This window comes from Lucilia cuprina, chromosome 6 (genome assembly GCF_022045245.1).
Source record: "Lucilia cuprina isolate Lc7/37 chromosome 6, ASM2204524v1, whole genome shotgun sequence".
Lineage (NCBI taxonomy): Eukaryota > Metazoa > Arthropoda > Insecta > Diptera > Calliphoridae > Lucilia > Lucilia cuprina.
In genome coordinates this window covers 50,125,886-50,147,657 of record NC_060954.1, presented here as the reverse complement: position 1 = coordinate 50,147,657, position 21,772 = coordinate 50,125,886, and the positions used below count along the sequence as shown (strand labels likewise).

The following is a 21,772-nucleotide window of genomic DNA, read 5'->3' as shown; positions in this document are numbered from 1 at the left end:
TAAAAATGTTATATTTCCATAACGTTTTGAAAGTTTTTACCTCATTATCGTATAAATCTTGATTGAAACGGTTTAATTTGCGATAGTTTTGCTTTGGCTGTTCAGTGGCTTCATGTTCCTCTTCGGGTGCAGGGGTAGGTGAGGCAGGGTGCAAAGGACGACGTGTGCGGGCACGTATTTTGATTATCTTACGGGGTGTTAGACGATTACGAGTCTTTAGATTTCGGGAAACATAAAGAATGAGTATTAATTTTCATATATTTTTATTTCAACTTACCGATGGTTTATCCTCCTCAGCTGGTGTGGTAGTGGTTGGTGTCTCAGTTGTGGTGGTCCTTATTCTGGGATAATTTCTTCTAATGAAAGGAGAGCGTCTTGTCGTTATAACTGGAGCCTCTGTGGTTGTCGTCGTTGTTGTGGTAGTTGTAGTGGTAGTAGAAGGTGTTGTGCTGGGCACTGTACTATAGACGGGATTGATTTCATTTCTTATGACCGCTTCAGTGGGATTAACATCTTCTTGATTGGGGAAATAACCGGGACCATAGTTATTTTTGTATTCATTATATTGCTGAGCAATTTGCATGGGTTCCAAAAGACCGGCGGGGAAATTTTGTTCATTATCTATATTGTTGCTGGGAGTTACGGTGTACACTTGTTGAGTTTCCGAAGTAGGAGCTTCGGTAGTGGTCACTTCATATGTAGTGGGTATAGCTGTGGGACTACTGCTAGGTCTACGTGAGCTGTTTGGTTTGAATACGGGATAATTTTGTTTCAAAACATCACGTTGATAATCTAAGTCTTCATTTTCATTCACCACTTTACCCGAGCTATTGTATTTTCTTTTGGGTTTAAGTCTTAAGGTTTGTCTCTCTTCCGGCGTGGGTTGATAACGTATACGATTAGGATTACGTATTAAGGGATTGCGAGCAGAAGAAGGACGTCTTGTTGTAGTGGTTGTCTCATCATAATCCATATTTACTGGACTAGGAGTAGAGGCAGTATTGCGCGATCCAAATGGACGTCTGACACGGTTAATGGGTCTTCTAGTGAATGTCTCGGATTCCGAATAAGACACTGAAGAAGTTACTCTGGTAGAGGCTGGTTTGCGTACACGATTAATAGGTCTTCTTGTTGGTCTAGTGGATGATTCAGGTTCTGGATAAGTTTGTGGTGGTGTTACAGTTGTTTGTTCCTGAGTCGATGTAGTTTGTTCTGGGGTACTAGGTTGTTGTTCTTTCATTTCCTTGAGATTATTTACCAATCCAGGGAAGTTGGGTTGCAATTGTGGTAACTCAGAGGGCAATTGATAAGGATTGGGTTCATATTCCACTGGACTATCAGCAATTTCATTTTGTATATAAGAAGGACGATGATTGGCTGGCAATTGTTCGTTAGGAGTAAATTGTTGCTGTTGAATTTGATGATGTTGTTGCTGCAATTGAGGTTGCTGCTGTTGTTGTTGTTCATGTTGCTGTTGCTGTTGACGAGGAGGTACTGTATTATAATCTTCTTCTAAAACGGGTGAAGCTGTGGGACTATAGAATGTTATTCTGGGTTTTTTGGTTGTTGTCTTGGAAATTTCATATTCCAAATTGACTGGTGTATAATGTACTTGTTCGTAGGGAGAGTTAGTTTGGCTTACGACCTGAGGACGATGACGATTAGCCTCTTGTTTTCTATAGTATTGTTTCATACGATATTCTTCCTCAGCCGTGGTTGTTTGTACTGGCGGGCGAGTAGTCAATCGTGGTTTCTCTTCCTCTTGTACAGGTTGTTGTTGCGAAATTTGATTGATCTCTGGATAAGAGTATTCAACTTGTGGGTGAGTATTGTAGGCGAAATAATGTTGCGGTGCAGCTGTAGTTGAGGTAGTAGTAGATGTAGTTGATGTGGTTGAGGTTGATGTTGAGGAAGTACTTGATGGTTTAGTTTGTAGTTTATAGAAGTCATCACTTGATATTTGATTTGGTATGGGGTTAAATTGAGCATACGGATTGTTAAGCTGTTGAGTAAAGACGGACTGTTCAACTTTCACCGATTGAGGTCTCTTCTTTTTGGGACGCTCCTTGTGGATAACTTGTGGTGAGGGTACTTCTTGTATGGGATCCTGATCAAAGTAATAGCTGAACTTATTGCCTCTATTGGCGTTACTGCTTTGGTGATGAGTTTTTATCCTCTGGGTGGATGTGCGTGGTCGGTGAGTGGTGGTTGTTGCTTGTTCTACTACCTGTTGAAGTTGCTGAGGCTGTTGGTGTTGCTGAGGCTGTTGGTGTTGCTGAGGCTGTTGGTGTTGCTGTGGTTGATAGTATTGAGGTGGTGGAGGTGGCGCTTGTGATAATCCTGATTTTGAGAGATTAATAACAATAGAACCCACATGAGGTTCTGGCAAAAGAATTTTATTAAAACCTCCAGGAGTACGATAACTCAAAGGAGCCACAAAGAAGGAGACATCATTAATATCTTGTGTACCTTGCAATTGCGATAGATAGGGTAAATCAAATTTAGTGTAACCATTGGGTGTGGGCATGCCGGAAGGACCAACAAATATGTCTGGAGGATTTTGTGTAGGAGAATCAATGACAGCAATTGTCTTAGAGCTGCTCAAAGTATCAACAACATCAGATTCTACGGGTCGGGCAGAAGAACGCAACAAAAACATGGCCAATGGAGGTTGATGAGCCTTTGGCTTTGGTTTAGGGGTGGTGGCGTATTGAGGATTTACAAAGTTTTGGAATATATTGGCCGGTTTTAAGGAAGTTGTTTGAGGTCTTATGGTAGTGGTGGTAGTACTGGTGGTTAAGTATTTAAGTTGAGGTTGCTGGCCAATAGTGTCGGGTGTATAGAATTGATTGATTTGATAAGGATTGACTGTGGGTAAATTGTTACTGAATTTAGGCGCAGTATCGAAGGGATTTTGTTGGGGAATTTGAGCTTGTGGCTGCTGCTGGGGCTGAGCTTGAACTTGGGGTTGCGGCTGTTGTTGTTGCTGCACAGAAGGCTGAGCTTGTGGTGTTTGACTGAAGATGTTATTGTAGGGTACAAACAAAAATTGCTGATCCTGTTGTGGTGAAGGTGCTGAGGGTGCTGGACCGGATGGTATACTGCTGAAGGGAGATCTCAAAGAGAAAGGAGAATTGTTTTGTGTATCAGCTTGTGGAAAAACTTGTGGCGAAACGGCCTGCAATGGAGAAGCCGATGTGGGTTTGTTGTCTTTGAAAAAGTTTTTCAATGAAATAGGTTCGTTAGAAAGAAAGTTTGATTGCACTAAAGGTTTCTGTTGCAGCGGCTGACTTTGAGGCTTAGCAGCTACAGGATGAAATTCTGGTGGAAAGACGGGCTGTTGATTATAAACGGGAGAATTGAATAAAGTAGCTTGAGCACCATTTCCAAAAGCATGTGAGATTTGATAACCAGTATTTACTCCCGAACCAGCATTCAATGGTGACGAATTAATACGTGTATTCTGTTGATTCAAAGGCATTTCAAATTTGAAAAACGATTGTGATGTGGGGTCTTGACTCTGGAATGGACTTGTTTTAAGACCCGAAGCAGGTTGTTTCAACGACTGAGCTTGTGGAACACTGGCAAAATTTTGAAAGGGATAAGGAAAATCAAAAGGTGAAGGTTTCTGCGAAACAGGTGAACCGAAACCTTTGGAAAAATCACTGAAATGACCATTTGAGGGAAAGGCTTGCGAGTAAGTCAAAACACGACCATTGCCAGAACGATCTTTAGTTTGTGTCGAACTATCGGCTGGCTGAGCCAAAGGTATCCAATCAAAACTATCGGATACACCCGGATCGGTGGCCTCCAATTGGCGTGACCATTTTTCTAAAGCGAAAACATTTTGCGTTGAAGCCAAAAGCCATATACAAGTACAGGCACATAAATACTGCAGGTGTCTCGTCATTGTAAAGCCTGTTGTAAATGAGGTAAAGTAAAGGATTGTTTAGTTTTAAGAAATCATTAAATAATAAGTTGTAGATTTTATGAATGAATGTGTAAACTATGTAAGATTACAGTCACGTTTTTTTACAGCGTGACTTATTTTATTTATAATTTATTGTAAAGGTTTTAATTAAATAAAGTTTTTTGTTTGATTTTAAATCTGGTTTAAGGCCAAACAAGTGTTTTTGAAATTACCATAAAATTGGATTTATTGAAGTTTTAGGATTAAAATATTTGGTATAGAAAATAAGCAAAATTTTGAAAATCTTATTCATATTTTTCTCATGAAGTTCACATACATTTAACATCCGCATATAAAATATATATAACTGATATTATAGCCTCATTTGATTACTTCAAATATAAACCACTTTTGATTATATATTTTTTTTAAATTGTCTTAATAATTTAAACAACAAAAGAAAACACATACACAAATTACTTTCACCATTAAAAGTTGTTAAAAGACTTTATCAAAAAAAGCAACAAAACAATAAATTAATTATGATCATAATAAATGATGATGATGATGACGATGGTCAACATAAACATATGTCAGATTATAAGATAATACTCTTTTCTTACAACTTAAGTTTAAGTAAAGGGCACAATTACAATGATGAAAATCAAATTCAAGAGCAACTTAACAATTGTTTTTATTTTCTCCAAAAAAAAAAAAATTATTAATTTTTTCTATTGTTCACAAAAAAAAAAAAAAAATGTTTTGTAATTGCGGATTAAAGCCCTTCTTATAAATGTGTCGGTACATATGAGTGATGGCTATGCTTACCATATAGTTAAGGTGCTTTTTCTTTCAACTTTCAAGTGCAGCAAAAGAGTAAAAGTAAAATATATATAAGTTGAAATCAAAACTACTTGAAAACTAAAAGTGTTAGAGTACACTACACCAAAAATGTGAGATTTTAAAAAGTTTTTGAAAATATTTGCTTACACCCTGTAAAAGTTGTTTAATAAGTAATCTAAAAACTACCCACCTGTAAACAATATTAGAGTACATGATCCGTTTAGTGGTCCTATGTAATGCAGGAGTGGATCATGTTTGTTTCTCTGAAAACAACATGATTCATAGCTTGCATTACATGGAACCATGTTGCGGACTATGTAGTTCCTTAATTTAAACAAGTAAGAAATTATAGTCGGACGAGGCAGACCATAAAATACCATACAGCTGTTACAGAAAACAAATGTGATTTGGTTTTCATAATAAGGAATTTAAGTTGAATTGTACCTTGTATCGTATCTTTTTGTCAAGATACGAGTATTAAACATAATTATGAACTTAAAAGTCTTATTCAGCGGGTTCAGTTGTATGGGGGCTATGGATGAAATAGGTGAATATGGACCGATATTATACATTTTCAATAGGCTTTGTCTTCGGTATCACAAAAAATTATGTGCCAAATTTCATTGGATTATCTCCAAAATCTAAACTGTTGAAAAAATTGTGGACATTTGAGTCAAATTTTGAAGAGGGCTTTTTATAGGGGCTGGGGTCCAATGAGGTCCTATAATTATAAAGTTCATGAGGGTTATCAAAGCTAGTATAGAACTTGGTTTTGCAGATTTTTGTTGAGATACTAGTATATTAAACATAATTATGAACTTAAAAGCCCTATTCGGCGGGTTCGGTTGTATGGGGGCTAGATTATAGTATGCACCGATCTTAACCGTTTTCAATAGACTTCTTCCACGGGACAATAAAAGATCATGTACTAAATTTCATTAAATTCTCTTCAAAATTGCAACCTATAGTTTGATTACAAAGTTTACATGGACGGACAGACATAGGACGCACAGACGGACGAATAGACGGACTTATCAGAAAATGATTCTTTTCTGATTAGTACGGAATATGATCAATATTATTGTGCGTTACAAACATCAGTACAAACCCAATATACCCTGCCCAATAAAGTAATTAAGGGTATAATAAAGGAGTAGTTTTAAGATTACATTGATGTAATATATGGATGCATTACGTTATCCTCACCTAATACATCACAATGTTAAGCGGAGTATATTTTTTACTTAAATTTTTATTAGTTTTGAATCAGTCCTAGTACTTGAGGAGTACTCTTTAGACGCCTGTACGGAGTAGTCTCAATTTCTAAATACAAAAAAAAAACTTTTTTAATTTTTTCCGAAATTATCATTTCATAAAAATTGTTAAAAATTCTAGACAATTTTGTACAAAATTTGAAAATTATAAATAGCTCTTATAGTTTTCTTAGATATCCAAAATTTTCATATTCAATCCGTATGGCAGATACCAAAATCCCCCGTTGAAAGTCCGCTTGTGAACATTTTTAAGATTCTATATACAATAGTTTTCCATACAAATCACTTTAAATATTTCATTTATATATTTAGTGCCACACCTCTATTGCTTAACCGCCCATTTATTCACATAGATGTTAAAGTTGTTCATACAAAATTTATAGAATCTAGCTTTTGCAGTTGGTGAAATATATGACTTTTAATACTTATTTTGATAGTGGGCGTGGCACATCGCCCTGGAGTACAAACACACATTAATTTTGAATTTTTCGAAAAAATTACTTTTTATAGAAAGTTTTTGGACAAGTGTAGTTTTTTATGGAAAATTGCTGCAAAAAAAATTTAAAAAGATTCGCTTTTTTGTAGGAATTTTTAGAAAAATTCTATAATTGTCTTTTCATAAAAATATTTGAAAAATAATTTTTTTAATTGAAATTAATAGAGAAACCTTTTTTTCTTTTTTTAGAACATTTTCCCAGAATTCTCTTTTTAGAGAATTTGTAAAAAAATCTCTTATTTGTGAAACGTGTTAAAATTTTCAAAAAATTCTCCTTTTTTTGTAGAAAATATATGAAAAAAATTTTATACAAATTTTTGAATGAAATTTTAACAAATTTTTGAATGAAATTTTATAAAGAAAATTTTCCCAAGAGTGTATTTTTGATAAAAAATTCCTTAAAGTTCTTCTTTCAAAAAATAGAAAAAAAGTTTGCTGTAAAAAATTCTGTTAAAAAATATTTGAAAAATTATTTCTGTTTTTTAAAGAAAGATTTATTTTTTTTTTTCCTTTTAATAAACATTTTCGAAAACTTCTCCTATTTTATAGATAATTTTTATTTTTTTGTAAAATAAAAGAGAAAATTTTCTTTTTATAGAAAATGTTCGAAAATTGATGTTCTTCTTGAGAAAATTTTGTAAAATTATATATTTTTTTAGTAATATTTTCAAAATTTTCTTCTATTTATAAACTATTTTTAAAAAAATTTCTTTCATTATTGAAAATTTGTTTTTATAAAATAAAAGAGAAAATTTTCCTTTTATAGGAAATGTTCGAAAATTTATGTTCTTTTTGAGAAAATTTTGTAAAATTCTATTATTTATTAATGTTTTCTAATTTTTTCATCTTTTTATAAAACATTTTTGAAAAATAAAAATTTCCAAAAAATAATTAGGAGGATTTTGCTGACTTTCATGCCACCAACTTATCTCTCCTATTCTGTTTACTGATATTTTTTTTCTTTAACAAAATTTATTTTTTATCTTTAGCAGTAACGCCTTAAGACAATTGTTGAAAATTTAAATTGTTTTTGCTTAAAATATTAAGCGTATGTACATATGTATATGTGATTACATATACTAAATCACTTTTGCTTTCATTTCCATAATATTTCTGCATTCGCGGGCCATATGCCAGATTCCGGAGGAGATCGACACAGAAGAGAAAGAGAGACAATAGCATTCACTGCACAATGTGTTAGTTTGCTAACAACAACAATAACCAGGTTGTTTCTACTTATACAAGTTTACTTGAACTACATACATACATACATACATACATACATACATACATACATACATACATACATACATACATACATACATGTATATACATAACTGTATGTAAAATAACTGCAACCATCATGTGTCTGACATCCGTTTGCAGTTTAAGTCATGTAATTTTAGTGGATACAGTTTTTTGGTCTTTTACCATTTCTTCTTAACGGTCATTTATGGTGTTTTTTATAGTCTTTAACTAAGCAAACAAACTACAATTGAGACCACAACTACTGACGACTAAATTTTTTGTTAAATCTTCATCTCTCCTGCGATCTTGTAATTTCTCTTAGAAATACTAAGAATATCTGTTAACATTTATTATTAAATATTAACCCCCGTATTCATAAAGATATTAATCGCTTATCCTAGCTTTATTACGTACATTTTCCATACAAAGTTTCTACAATAAAACATCAATAATTTTATTAAGCATTTATGAATATGTTGATAAAAGTTTTGTCCCCTAGCCAGTCGCTTGTCGTCTGCTTTAGCGATTGTGAATTGGTAACAGTTTCTGTTTTTTTCCTGACCAAACAGTTTTTGTTTCTTCAGTTAGTGTTTTCGGTTTCTTCCACCCCAAATATTGAAAATGAAAGTGATCATAAGTGTAGTAACCGTTGATTAAGATTGTTTTGAATGCACTTTTAAACTGCATTTCTTTATTTTAACCAAGTTTGTTGCTTCTTTCGACGCTTTGTTTTCAACAACTTGAAGGCATTTGTTTGAATATATATTTTTTTAAATTATGTATGTATGTAGATACAAATGTTGAAAACAATGCTAACTGTACAATGACCAGTCCTGATCGCCAATTATAATCGAGAGTAGTTTTATAATGATTCAACAGAAAACAATTTAAATTGTACAGAGTTTTTGTTGTAAATAAGAGTGTTTTTTTGTATATATGGTTAAATATTAAATAAGTTTGGATATGGTGAATTACAAAAAGAAAATAACTAACTAATAACTAACTAACCAAATAAGCCTTACTCTTCTATGAAGTTATGTTGGGTGTTGTAATGGACTGTGTTATATTACGGAAAGAACTAGGTAAATGTATATCCGGCCATAAAAATCACTCTGGGAATAAACGGCCGAACTGCTTAGCAACTACAGGCGCTATCCACCCACTTATCGGCCCTGAATCAGTATTTCGTATCCTACAAGGATACGTTAGACAATATTGCTATTCAAGGGGTCTAATCAGGCTTTGCTCGAACTACGAAGCTACAACATGAGCTGACACATGCAAAACGCTTAATTATGTTATCAAGGAGAAAATTCCAAATATCCCTTAACAAAAGTGATCTTACTAATAGGACTATTCAGTAAACAGTAAACAGACATCAGATGTCATCAATTCATCGTTAGAAACGACATATCGATATTGTTTCCTACATGAAGATTTAGCTATTTTATCTGGAGGAAACCTGCGAACACATTTTGTACAATTGACCAATACTAAGATCTCGATCTGAGAAAGGATCTTAAGTACGGCGTCTCTAGACCCGAATGATATATTCAACCACTCACCAATCAAAGTCCTTATTTTCATTCTTCAACTAAACGTGTTATGGTGGGCTCACGGGCTGCAAAATAGATTTAAAGGGTCGTAACTGACGAACTAACTGACATACTAACTAATTAACTAACAAACTGACTAACTAACTAACTTACTTAGATGAACTGGCCAAAAGCGGTTATAGGACACGTCATCAATGTAAACTGGACACATTGGAAGGTTATACACAATCATCGGATGTGCCTGATCGTATACAAGACACAGAATATGTCGGAAACTTTGAAACGCTGATCCCAGATAGAATGTCTTGGTCAAGCGGAACATTAGAGCAAATACCAGTAGGAATGCGTTGTTACATGGAAGGCTCTAAATTGGGCCGTTAAAGTGGGATTCTATATTGAAGATCCAGATGCAGAAATACACCACTGTTTATCAAATCATAACACAAGCTTCCAGGCTGAAGTACGAGCAATAACAGAATGCGTAACTTGGATTAGAATAAATATTGCGCCCACAGCGCTTATGATATTTCCCGTCAGCCAGAAGGCAATTAGGGCTATATCAGGAGATAGAACTAAATCTAAGTGCGTATTGGATTGTAAGAAAGCTTTAACTGAATACTCTCCCAGAGGTAAGGCCCACTCGGAAGTATTCGGTAACGAAATAGCGAATGTAATACCTTTAAAGGGAAGGGAGCTCGAGGCAGTTAACCTGACAAACGCAAAACCATGCGACGCAACAAAAGCTAAACTAAAAATATGGGCGAGAGAATCTCATTGGACTTCTTGGAATAATAAAACCGTGGATAGAACCACGAAAATCCTATAGGGTGACGCCGATGAGAGTAAGACGAAAAATCTCCTTAAAAATGAGCAAGTCGGAAGTTAATATGATAGTACGTATTCTTAGTGGACATACAGGATTATGAGCACATATATGCAAAATTAGACGTGCGGATTCAGTCGTATGTAGAGCATGCGGATCACTTTCTTTGCCACTATCAGGCTTTCGTCGCAGTTAGATCAGTTACCTTTTTTTTTTTCATGATAAGGAGCGCACAACAGGCCCGATTGCGGCCTAGGCGTATTTCTTTGGATTTGATCTAATACACGTCCTCCTATCAATCTAAACTAACCTAACCTAACTAACCAACCAACTAACTAATTAACTCACTAACTAATTAATTGACTAACTAATTAATTAACTAACTAATTAACTAACTAACTAACTAACTAACTAACTAACTAACTAACTAACTAACTTACCAACCAACTAACTAATTAACTAACTAACTAATTTACTAACTAACTTACTAACTAACTAATTAATTTACTAACTAACTAACAATTTTTATAAAAATTTTCTTAACAAAATATTTTCGAACAGTTTCCATTACAGAATATTGCCAAAAGACCTTTTATATAGAAAATTTCTCCAGCTCATACAAAACATTAATTGCAACAATTTGTGTTCTAGTCTATAAGACTTGAGGTTGTGGATTCAATTTCCACTAGAGGCACTTGCAACAGAGCACATAACAGACCTGATGGAGGCCTAGATGTATTTCTTCTAATTTGAGTAAACTACATCCTCCATTCTAACAAAAATTAACTTTTAAACGATTTACACCATTTTGCGCATTTTTATCAAATTAGTAATCAATAAAGAATATTTTTAGGAAATCAAAAACATAAAAACTCTTTCAAGGTTAAGAGGATTAAATTAACAATATATTGAATTGAGCAAAAAAAAATAGCAATTAAATTTGAAATTACAAAATTTAAACCGATTAACATTTTAATAAGACTAGTGCCTCTTAGTTAATAAAAAGAAAAAAAGAATTAAAATTTCCAACAAAATCCATAAACTGATAGTAAGACAACCTATAAAAAATTTGAGTAGAAAAAAAAACCAAATAGGATTATGTAATTTAAAAATTGTGTGTAGGTTATAATTTTCTTGTACAATTTGTAAATAATTGAAATTATTACTAAGCAATGACATTGAAATTTTAAATAATTATATGGTAATGCATAACTGCTGGTATAAAGGGGTAAATAATTATGAATGTATTTGAATATTATGTTTCTTTGATGGTTTAATAATAATAAACTTACCATAAAATAATGGAAACAATGGAAAACAATCAAAATAATTCGCTATTTATAAACAAAATAAAAATCTGCAAAAAAAAGAGATAAATGGAATTAGTTAAAAAATTTACATTTAGAGTAAATAAATATATCAGTTTGGTTAACAAGAAAAAGTTTTATGATAAAGAAAAAAATTAACATAAATGTTTATTGGTTTATAATTGTTGATAATTTTTAATAATTTTTAAAATTTTTCTTAAAGTTTTAATTTACATATTTTTTAAATAAATTTTATTTTTAGAACAAAAGAAATTCCAACTTTATTTGCATAGATGACAAATATTTGTCTAAAATAATTATAATGATGAAAACATCTGGCGTATTTGATCTGAGGGCTTTGTAGGTCTTATGGATATATTGTAAAAAAAAAATAAAATTAACATATTCATTCCCTTCTTAATATATAAATTATCTTTTTAAAACATATGTTTCAAAATACAAACTCATTCAAATATTTATGAAGTATTTTGCAAAACCAACTAATGAAATATTTGTAAAACTAATGTATTTATTGTTTGTTCATTTGTTTCGTTTTTTTTATTTTTTCTCCACATTTTTTTTTATCAAGACCCTATATAGAAACATTGAAAATTTCTGCTCTACTTAATTACAATTCATCACCAAGTCAGAGCCCACAACGAAAGAAAAAACATCATTAACAGCAAACAACTAATAAATAATTAACAGCAACAGACATTAAACAACTTAAAGTTGCAACCAACTACAACATCAACAAATATTTAGCAAATCAACATCTCAATGATACAACAATTTAATAGTGAAAAAAATGGAAAACCAAACTTTTTTTCTTACAAAAAGGCATCAAACTTACAAAAAAAAAACTTAAATTCAAATTGCAACACCTTTGTTACCTCTTCATGTCGATGTGTTGTTGTTAGTGCAAAATTGTATGATGGCAGAGTCCTCTAAAACTAACACCCACTAACCGAATAAATAATTAAGATATTCAACTCAGAGTCAGACAGAGGTTTAACAACAACAAATTGTATATAAAAAAACACACAAAATTAAGGTGCAACTAAGCGTTGCAATCATTAGAAATTATAATCATTTGTCAGAGTGTTAAGAGGCAAACATGTTTAAGGCAAAACAAAACTAGTTAAGGTTCAAGATGGGAATTTGGAAGTTAAAAAATATTGGTCATTGATGTATCTGAGAAATCAAAAACACAAATTAAGGGCAATTTTTTTTTCTTATATGTTTTCTGAATTCAAATATACATACAGCTGCCTGCCTGTCGGTATGTTTGTTAAAAATAATTTCCTTCTGGATACTAGTTCATTTCTAGTTCAGGTTTAGTTTAGTTCAGTTCTAGTTCAATTCAAGTTCAGTTCTAGTTCAGTTCTAGTTCAGTTCTAGTTCAGTTCTAGTTCAGTTCTAGTTCAGTTCTAGTTCAGTTCTAGTTCAGTTCTAGTTCAATTCTAGTTCAGTTCTAGTTCAGTTCTAGTTCAGTTCTAGTTCAGTTCTAGTTCAGTTCTAGTTCAGTTCTACTAGTACATTTCTGGTTAAAATCTAGTTCAGTTCTTGTACATTTATGTTAAGTTCTATTTGATTTATATTCAATTATTTTATACTTAGTTAAAATATTTAATTTTAATAAAAACCTTAATGCAATAGTACTTAATAAATAAAATAACTGTAATTTGTATATGATTAAAAAGCTCTTCAAATACTAATAATTTTGCTTTTAACCCTCAATTTAAGTGAAGTAATGAAACCTGTAGAATATAAAACACACCTACATGTCCTTAGCTGGTGACAGTATTCCACGAACAATGAAGTTAGTAACATATTCTGCTCTAACAATAAGCTTAAAGCTTTTGCTACTCTTTCTAAACTTTGCAAGTTTACAAGCTGAATTTTACTCAACAAAAGAAGTTTTACACTTATTCAATAAAGCTAATAAGTTTGAATTAAATATTTTTCTTAAAATTAACTCCAGCGATAATGAAATAGAACATGAAGAAATGCTACGAGCCAGTGAAACCCCAAAAATGATTATTAACGAAATGGAAACAAACATCACAGCAATACGTGAAATTTCAAATAATCACTGTTTAACTGTTGCTTATATAAATAACAAAAATATTAAGGAAATGTTTAAGAAAATGGATAAATTGTTATGGAAGTTGCATTTGTCTCATATCATGATAATATGGAATTCAAATAAAGATGAAGACTTAAAAGGTCTAGATACAATTTTTCAAGAATGTTGGCAGAAGGGTTTTATCAATGTAATACTTTGGCATCGAAGTGAGTTATACACCTATAACCCCTTCCCACAGATTCGAGTTTATAAATTGCCATATTTCTCTTTATATGGTGAAAGATCATATCTGAAAAATTATCAACATTATGGCTGGCTTATGCCATTCACCGAGTTTGCTCCACGTATATTTAGCTACACTGATCGTTGGGGTAATTTGGTGCGCAGTGGTATTTTTTTTAAAATCGTGGAACTTTTTCTACGGCATCATAATGGTACTCTAAATATTTATGAAGTTAATATGTGGTCTGATAATATGACCCAATCAAATGCTTTGGAAATTCTCATGAGGAACGGTTTTAATTTCGTAGGCACTTTCTTGCATTCAGATGATTCCTATGCAGCCAGTGATTCATTGTGGATATTCTATCGTAACTTAATAGTACCCACTGCCCAGGAGATCGATAAAAGTCTTTATATAACTAAATCATTCAGTATGGGTGTATGGTTGTTTATATGTTTAATAGCTGTATTAATATTCTGTTTAATTTACTATAACGATAAGAGACATAACAAGGATTGGCATCGTAGTTCTTTGCTGCAAACTCTGGCCATTGTTAATGGTATTCCTTTTACTGTCATTTACAGTGGCAATAAATTCTTTAATTTTTTGCTAGTGTCGCTATATCTATCAAATACCTTGCTGTTGGTCAGTTTTTTCAATTCAAATCTATCCAGTTTGTTAACAACCAAACAATACGTTTCCGAGTTAACAGCTTTAGAAGATATTGGCAAAACTAATTTAAGGATTTATGAATATTCTGTGGATGCTCAATTTTACAAATTTTTGGATTTACCACAAATCATATATCGACGTTTGGATTGGGGTAATAATACCTATTTTTCGAAAAATCGCAAGAAATTGAATGTACAATCGAATATATTTTGTGCCTTCGATGATGTAACTCATTATTATTTACTTCAGCAGACTTTTCTAAAGAAACCAATAGCCAAAAAATTAGATGAAGCTTTATTTGGTCATATATTTCATATACCCGTATCACACCGCTTACCTATACTGGGTCATTTCAATCAATATCTGCTCTACATCAAGGAGAGTGGTATTGTCAATAAAATTATATGGGATAGTTATTGGGACGGCATTATAGCTGGTGATATACAGTATTTCAGAGATGAGGAAGAAAGCCATTCAATCACTTTGGAACATTTTCAATATGCTTTTGTTATTTTGTTTATTGGTTTGTCTTTGGCCTTAGTGTGTTTTGTGGCGGAAATATTAAGAAAATAAAGAATCCATGAAAATAATAAATATGCAAAAAAAAAAATACGGATGTTGTTTGTTTTTTTGGAAGAAAATTGAAAATCCAAGCTGCTTAAGAGCAAGTTTTTGTTCTTGAAAATTGTTCTGTAATAGAGCAAGTTTTCTTATAGAAAATAGCTCTGTAACAGAGCAAGTTTTCCTATAGAAAATAGCTCTGTAACAGAGCAAGTTTTCCTATAGAAAATTGCTCTGTAACAGAGCAAGTTTTCCTATAGAAAATTGCTCTGTAACAGAGCAAGTTTTCCTATAGAAAATTGCTCTGTAACAGAGAAAGTTTTCCTATAGAAAATTGCTCTGTAACAGATCAAGTTTTCCTATAGAAAATTGCTCTGTAACAGAGCAAGTTTTCCTATAGAAAATTGCTCTGTAACAGAGCAAGTTTTCCTATAGAAAATTGCTCTGTAACAGAGCAAGTTTTCCTATAGAAAATTGCTCTGTAACAGAGCAAGTTTGTTGAGCAAGTACAGTTGACTATAGTCTGACTACAGTAGGTACTATATTCTATATTCAGTATAAACTATAGTCTGACTACAGTGGAGACTATAGTCTGACTATAGTTGAGACTATAATCTGACTGCAGTGGAGACTATAGTCTGACTACTGTAGAGACTATAGTCTTACTTTAGTGAAACTATAGTCTGACTAAATTGGAGACTATATTCTGACTACATTAGAGTCTATAGTCTGACTACACTGGAGACTTCAGTAGAGACTATAGTGTGACTACTGTGGAGACTATTGTCTGACTGTGTATATATACACTTGCTCTGTAACAGAGTAAGTTTTCCTATAGAAAATTGCTCTGTAACAGAGCAAGTTTTCCTATAGATATTACAGTCTGACTACAGTGGAGACTATATTCTGACTACAGTTGACTATAGTCTGACTATAGTAGATACTATATTCTATATTCAGTATAAACTATAGTCTGACTACATTGGAAACTATAGTCTGACTATAGTTGAGACTATAGTCTGACTACAGTAGCGACTTTGGTCTGACTACAGTAAAGGCTATAAAGACTAAAGTCTGACTACAGTAGAGACTATAATCTGACTGCAGTGGAGACTATAGTTTGACTACGGTAGATACTATAGTCTGACTACAGTAGAGACTATAGTCTGACTACAGTAGAGAATAGACTGATTATAGTAGAGACTAAAGTCTGACTACAGTAGAGACTATAGTCTAACTTTAGTGGAACTATAGTCTGACTACAGTGAAGACTTCAGTAGAGACTATAGTCTGACTACTGTGGAGTCTATTGTCTGACTGTGTATATATACATATATTCTTCTGTTCCTAAGTTACTGTAAGTTTTAATAAATCCAGTTCTACAGGAGTCATTTCTTTAAATTATTTAAGTTATAAAAAAATTACAGACTTTATCAGTATAAATCAAGTTTTCCATTTTCTATATCAAAAGGGAAACAGTAGTAAATGTAATAATTTCAATGACATTATTCTCATATCCTGAAGTTAAACTATTAAAATCACATAAATCAAAGACAAAACAATTTTAATAAAAATTTATTGACTACAGTAGAGGTTATTGATTGACTACAGTAGAGATTAAAGTCTGACTACAGTAGAGACTATAATCTGACTGCAATGGAGACTATAGTCTGACTACTGTAGAGACTATAGTCTTACTTTAGTGAAACTATAGTCTGACTAAATTGGAGACTATATTCTAACTACATTAGAGACTATAGTCTGACTACACTGGAGACTTCAGTACAGACCATAGTGTGACTACTGTGGAGACTATTGTCTGACTGTGTATATATACACATATTCTTCTGTTCCTAAGTTATTGTAAGTTTTAATAAATCCAACTCTACAGAAGTTATTCCTTTGAATTATTTAAGTTATAAAAAAAATTACAGACTTTATCAGTATAAATCAAGTTTTCCATTTTCTATGTCAAAAGGGAAACAATAGTAATTGTAATAATTTCAATGACATTCTTCTGACATATCTTGAAGTTAAACTATTAAAATCACATAAATCAAAGACAAAACAATTTTAATAAAAATTAAAAATTTTTTTACTCTGAGAAAATCGCTTACTTATAGTAAGCGGACAATCACTTAAAAGCCAATGAACTTCTTAAAAACTTTATGAAAAAAAATAAAAAAAAAAATTATTTATCTTTTAAAGAAATAAAAAACAGTTTATAGTTTGTTTTGAGTTTTCCTCTCAAATCTATCAAAATTTAATTAAAAGTTAACTTTAGAAAAAAGTTTATGTTTAAAAATAGTTTTATGTTCAATATTTATGTTTAGTTTTTTTTTTCTGCAGGTTTTAACTAAAATATTTTTATTTTCTAATTACAAAAAAAAAAGATAATAAAATGTTTTAAAGTTTAGCGTTTTTTTTGTGTTGCAGTTAATTTTCTGCCAATTTAAATGAGAAACGCCTTTCACTTAAAATTTTCTTGCATTTGTTATATTGTCAGCACGGGGAGATTGTTTATGTTCAAATGAAAATTAACAATTTATAGTTTTAAGTTTAAACTATATAACTGTCATAGAAATAGTATTGTTTAACAAAAATTTTAAATTAATATTTCAACTTTCAAAGTCTAATTCGATTAATTGAATAATTTTGAACTCTATTCAGAATATAGATTCGTATCTCTTTTAGGATATAAATCTTAATTATTTGTATTTCTTATAAAATATAAAAGTATAACTTATCTAAAGTTAACATCTACAAGTGATTCATGATCACTATGTACAAAACCATGTATACATAATCATATACATATGTACACTTTACATCTGACTAAACAAAAATCATAAAAGTGTAAACTTGTAAACAGGTGTAAAATATTTTAAATATTTGTTATTTTTTTAACATAAATCTCATAAATAACAATTTAAAAACTTATTTACATAATTATCACATATTAAAAAAAAAATGTGTTTAAAAAAAACTGAAAACTTTCTTTAAGAATGATAAGGTGCCGGTTGTTGTAAAAAGTACTCAACTAAAAGCGAAAGTTTAAACATGTTGTTGTTTTTTTTGTTTTTTTTTTTGAGGCGTTACGCCTCATATATTGTCAACAGTCTGGGTTCGTTGCACATATTACTATATAAATATTTAAGTATATTAATATTATTGTATAATAAGTTGTTATTTTTTGGCTTTTAAGCAAATTATGTTAAATAAGAACATAAATTGATTACATTATAGTTGAAGAAGTGTGTGGTAAAAATAGTATCAAAAAATCGATAGAACATATATCCTATGGTCAAGACTATAGTCTCTCTTATAGTGAGACTATAGTCAGACTACACTATAGTATTTTTTGACTATAGTATAGTAAGACTATAGTCATGTAGTCAGAATATAGTCTCCACTGTAGTCAGACTATAGTCTCCACTGCAGTCAGACTAGAGGAAAACTTGCTCTGTCAAACTATAGTCTCTACTGTACTCCAACTATGGTCTCTACTCTAATCAGACTATAGTATCTACTGTAGTCAGACTATAGGCTCTACTGTAGTCCTACTATAGCCTCTACTGTAGTCAGACTACAGCCTTTACTGTAGTCAGACCATAGTCTCTATTATAGTCAGACTATAGTCTACACTGTAGTCAGACTATAGTCTCTGTTGTAGTCAGACTATAGTCTTTATTGTAGTAAGACTATAATCTCCACTGCAGTCAGACTCTAGTCTCTACTGTACTCAGAATATACTCTCTACTATAGTCAGACTATAATCTCCATAGTAGTCAAACTATTGTCTCCACTGTAGTAAGACTATTGTCTTTACTGTAGTTTACTGTAGTCTCTACTATAATCAGACTATAGTCCCTACTGTAGTCAGACTATAGTCTCTACTGTAGTGAGACTATAGTCTCTACTATAATGAGACTATAGTCTCTAGTGTAGTCAGGCTATATTCTCCACTGTAGCCAGACTATAGTCTCTACTGTAGTCAGACTATAGTCTCGACTATAGTCAGACTTTAATCTCTACTGTAGTCAGACCATAGTCTATACTGTAGTCAGATTATAGTCTCCATTTTAGTCAGACTGTGTTTAGACTATAGTCTCTACTGTACTCAGACTTGGTCCCTACTGTAGTCAGACTATAGTACCACTTTAGTCAGATTATAGTCTCTACTGAAGTCAGACTGTAGTCCCTACTGTAGTCAGACTATAGTTTTTACTGTGGTCAGAATATAGTCTCTACTGTAGTCAGACTATAGTCTCGACTGTAGTTAGACTATATAATCCCCTCTAGTCAGACTATAGCCTCTACTGTAGTCTCCACTGTACTCAGACTTTAGTCTCTACTGTAGTCAGACTATAGTCTCCATTGTAGTTAGACTATAGTCTCCATTGTAGTTAGACTATAGTCTCTACTGTAGTCAAACTATAGTTTTTACTGTAGTCAGACTATAGTCTCTATTGTAGTCAGACTATAGTCTCTATTGTAGTCAGACTATAGTCTCTATTGTAGTCAGACTATAGTCTCTATTGTAGTCGGACTATAGTTTCCACTCAAGTCAGATTATAATCTCTAGTGTAGTCAGACTATAGTCTATACTGTAGTGAAACTATAGTCTGTCTACAATAGAGATTATAATCTGACTTGAGTGGAGACTATAATCTCTACTGTAGTAAGACTATAGTCTATACTGTAGTCAGATTATAGTCTCCACTGCAGTCTGATTATAGTCTCTACAGTACTCGGACTATAGCCTCTGCAGTACTCAGACTATAGTCTCTACTACAGTCAGACTATAGTCTCTCCTATAGTCAGACTTTAGTCTCTCCTATAGTCAGACTATAGTCTCTCCTATAGTCATAGTCTCTCCTGTAGTCAGACTATAATCTACACTGTAGTCAGACTATAGTCTCTATTGTAGTCAGATTATAGTCTCCACTGTAGTCAAACTATAGTATCTACAGTACTCAGACTATGGTCTCTACAGTACTCAGACTATAGTCTCTACTATAATCAGACTATAGTCTCTACTGTAGTCAGACTATAGTCTACACTGTAGTCAGACTATAGTCTCTACTGAAGTCAGACTATAACCTAAACTGTAGTCAGATTATAGGCTCTATTGTAGTAAAACTGTAGTTCCTTCTGCAGTCAGACTATGTACTCTAGTCAGACTATACTTTTTACTTTAGTTAGGCTATAGTCTCTACTATAGTTAGGCTATGGTCTCTACTCTAGTTGAACTATAGTCTGTACCATAGTGTAGGTATTTACTACAGTCAGACTGGAGCCAAAATAAAAGCTCTGAAATAGTTAGGCCATAGTAAACTCTATTGAAATTAAGTTGCTGCAATAGTATAGGTGGTCTGTAGATCATAATGACCTTATTTTATAAACATTTTTACTTAAATATATAAAATTTACTTACTTCTTTTTTAGTTTACACAACGGCTCAATGTTTCGAAATAACAAAATTCTGTAAAAAGAAAAGAAAAATTTAAACAATTAATATTTAATTAAAATATTTTAAATAAATAATATTACGCATTTCATATTTACTTTTATCTGAACAAAAAGCGCGTATTATTTATACAGCGACAACTAAAAACAAACTAACTGAATGTTTTGAAAAACTAAAGTTTTTGAAAACAAAAATTCTACAATTTTATTTTAGTACTTTGTTTATATTATTTTAAATTTAGTTTGTTTTTATTTTTTCCTATACTTTAGTACATTAGTTAAATTTTAATTAATCCTTAAACTAAAAAAAATCAAGGTTAATTTTACTTTCAAACTTAGTTAAACACACACACACACACCCACAAAATATCAAAATTTAAAATATTTAAATGGCTCAAGGCACGAAATCTAAGTTTGCTTCTTAAGTCTTTTGTTTCATGCGTTCAATTCCGTACACTTGACAAGCTGTCAATAAATTTTGTACAGAAATTGCATAATTTTATATATATGACCAAAAAAACAACAATCAAACTAGACACACGTTTTTTTTGTGTTTTTAACAAAAATTTCAATTACTCCACATTGATTGTTTTTGGTATTTTTATTTCACACTTTCAATTTCTATAACATGTGATTGTAATTTGAGATAAATTAAATACTTATTGAAGTTTTTAACTAAAAAACTCTATTTGCTGGTGAAGAAATGCAACTCACGTTTTAGTGGTTACGCATTAGTATACAAATTCGTTCAATTGCAGACTTACGTTGCTCTAAAAATAAACTAATATGCAATTTGATCAGCAATTTAAACTGCATGAAATATTTTAAATAGTCATTATTTTATGACTTAGTTAAAATATAAAGTACATAAGTTTGTGATAAAAAAACTTACATTAGCTTTAGCTATGCCACTAAATAATTATTAAATGATTTTGTATTTTTTTTTCTAAACCATTACAAATTTTAGTCAGGTTTTAGTTTTTGTGAATGTTATTATTGCTTTGTGTGCTCCATTTAATTGCTTGTATTATTTATTTGCATGTTTTTTTTCTGTCCGTATTTATATTGATTAAAATCTCACGCATTTTTCAAGGAAGTTTTTATTTAAGTCAATTGTTAAGAGATTATTTCATAAAACTGATTTAATTGCCATTTAAAGACATATAGTAAATAGTTTCTTATTATTGAGGTAACAAACTATAGGAATTAAGTCGAGTTTTGTTTTTTATGGGCAAACTGTTATAGTATATGTTTGATCGATCAAATTTTTTTGGATTTTAAATTTTCAACAAAAAAAAACT

At 31.6% G+C, this 21,772-nt stretch overlaps 2 protein-coding genes across 2 annotated transcripts in view; one reads left to right on the top strand and one right to left on the bottom strand.

Annotated features, from left to right (window-relative positions):
- The window catches only part of LOC111682077 (mucin-5AC), a 42,361-nt gene that overhangs the window by 1,293 nt on the left and 19,296 nt on the right, over positions 1-21,772 (bottom strand). The window contains exons 2-5 of the mRNA XM_046955830.1: positions 20,440-20,487; positions 11,443-11,507; positions 278-3,918; positions 41-214 (exon numbers count right to left, since the gene is read on the bottom strand). Of these exons, the coding sequence (XP_046811786.1) occupies positions 41-214; positions 278-3,910 (3,807 nt within the window). The 5' untranslated portion in view covers positions 3,911-3,918; positions 11,443-11,507; positions 20,440-20,487. The remainder of the gene's footprint in view (positions 1-40; positions 215-277; positions 3,919-11,442; positions 11,508-20,439; positions 20,488-21,772) is intronic.
- LOC111682087 lies at positions 13,166-15,014 on the top strand. Its single transcript, XM_023443996.2, has one exon. It carries the CDS (start codon positions 13,242-13,244, stop codon positions 15,012-15,014), a length of 1,773 nt encoding a protein of 590 aa, XP_023299764.2. The 5' UTR covers positions 13,166-13,241.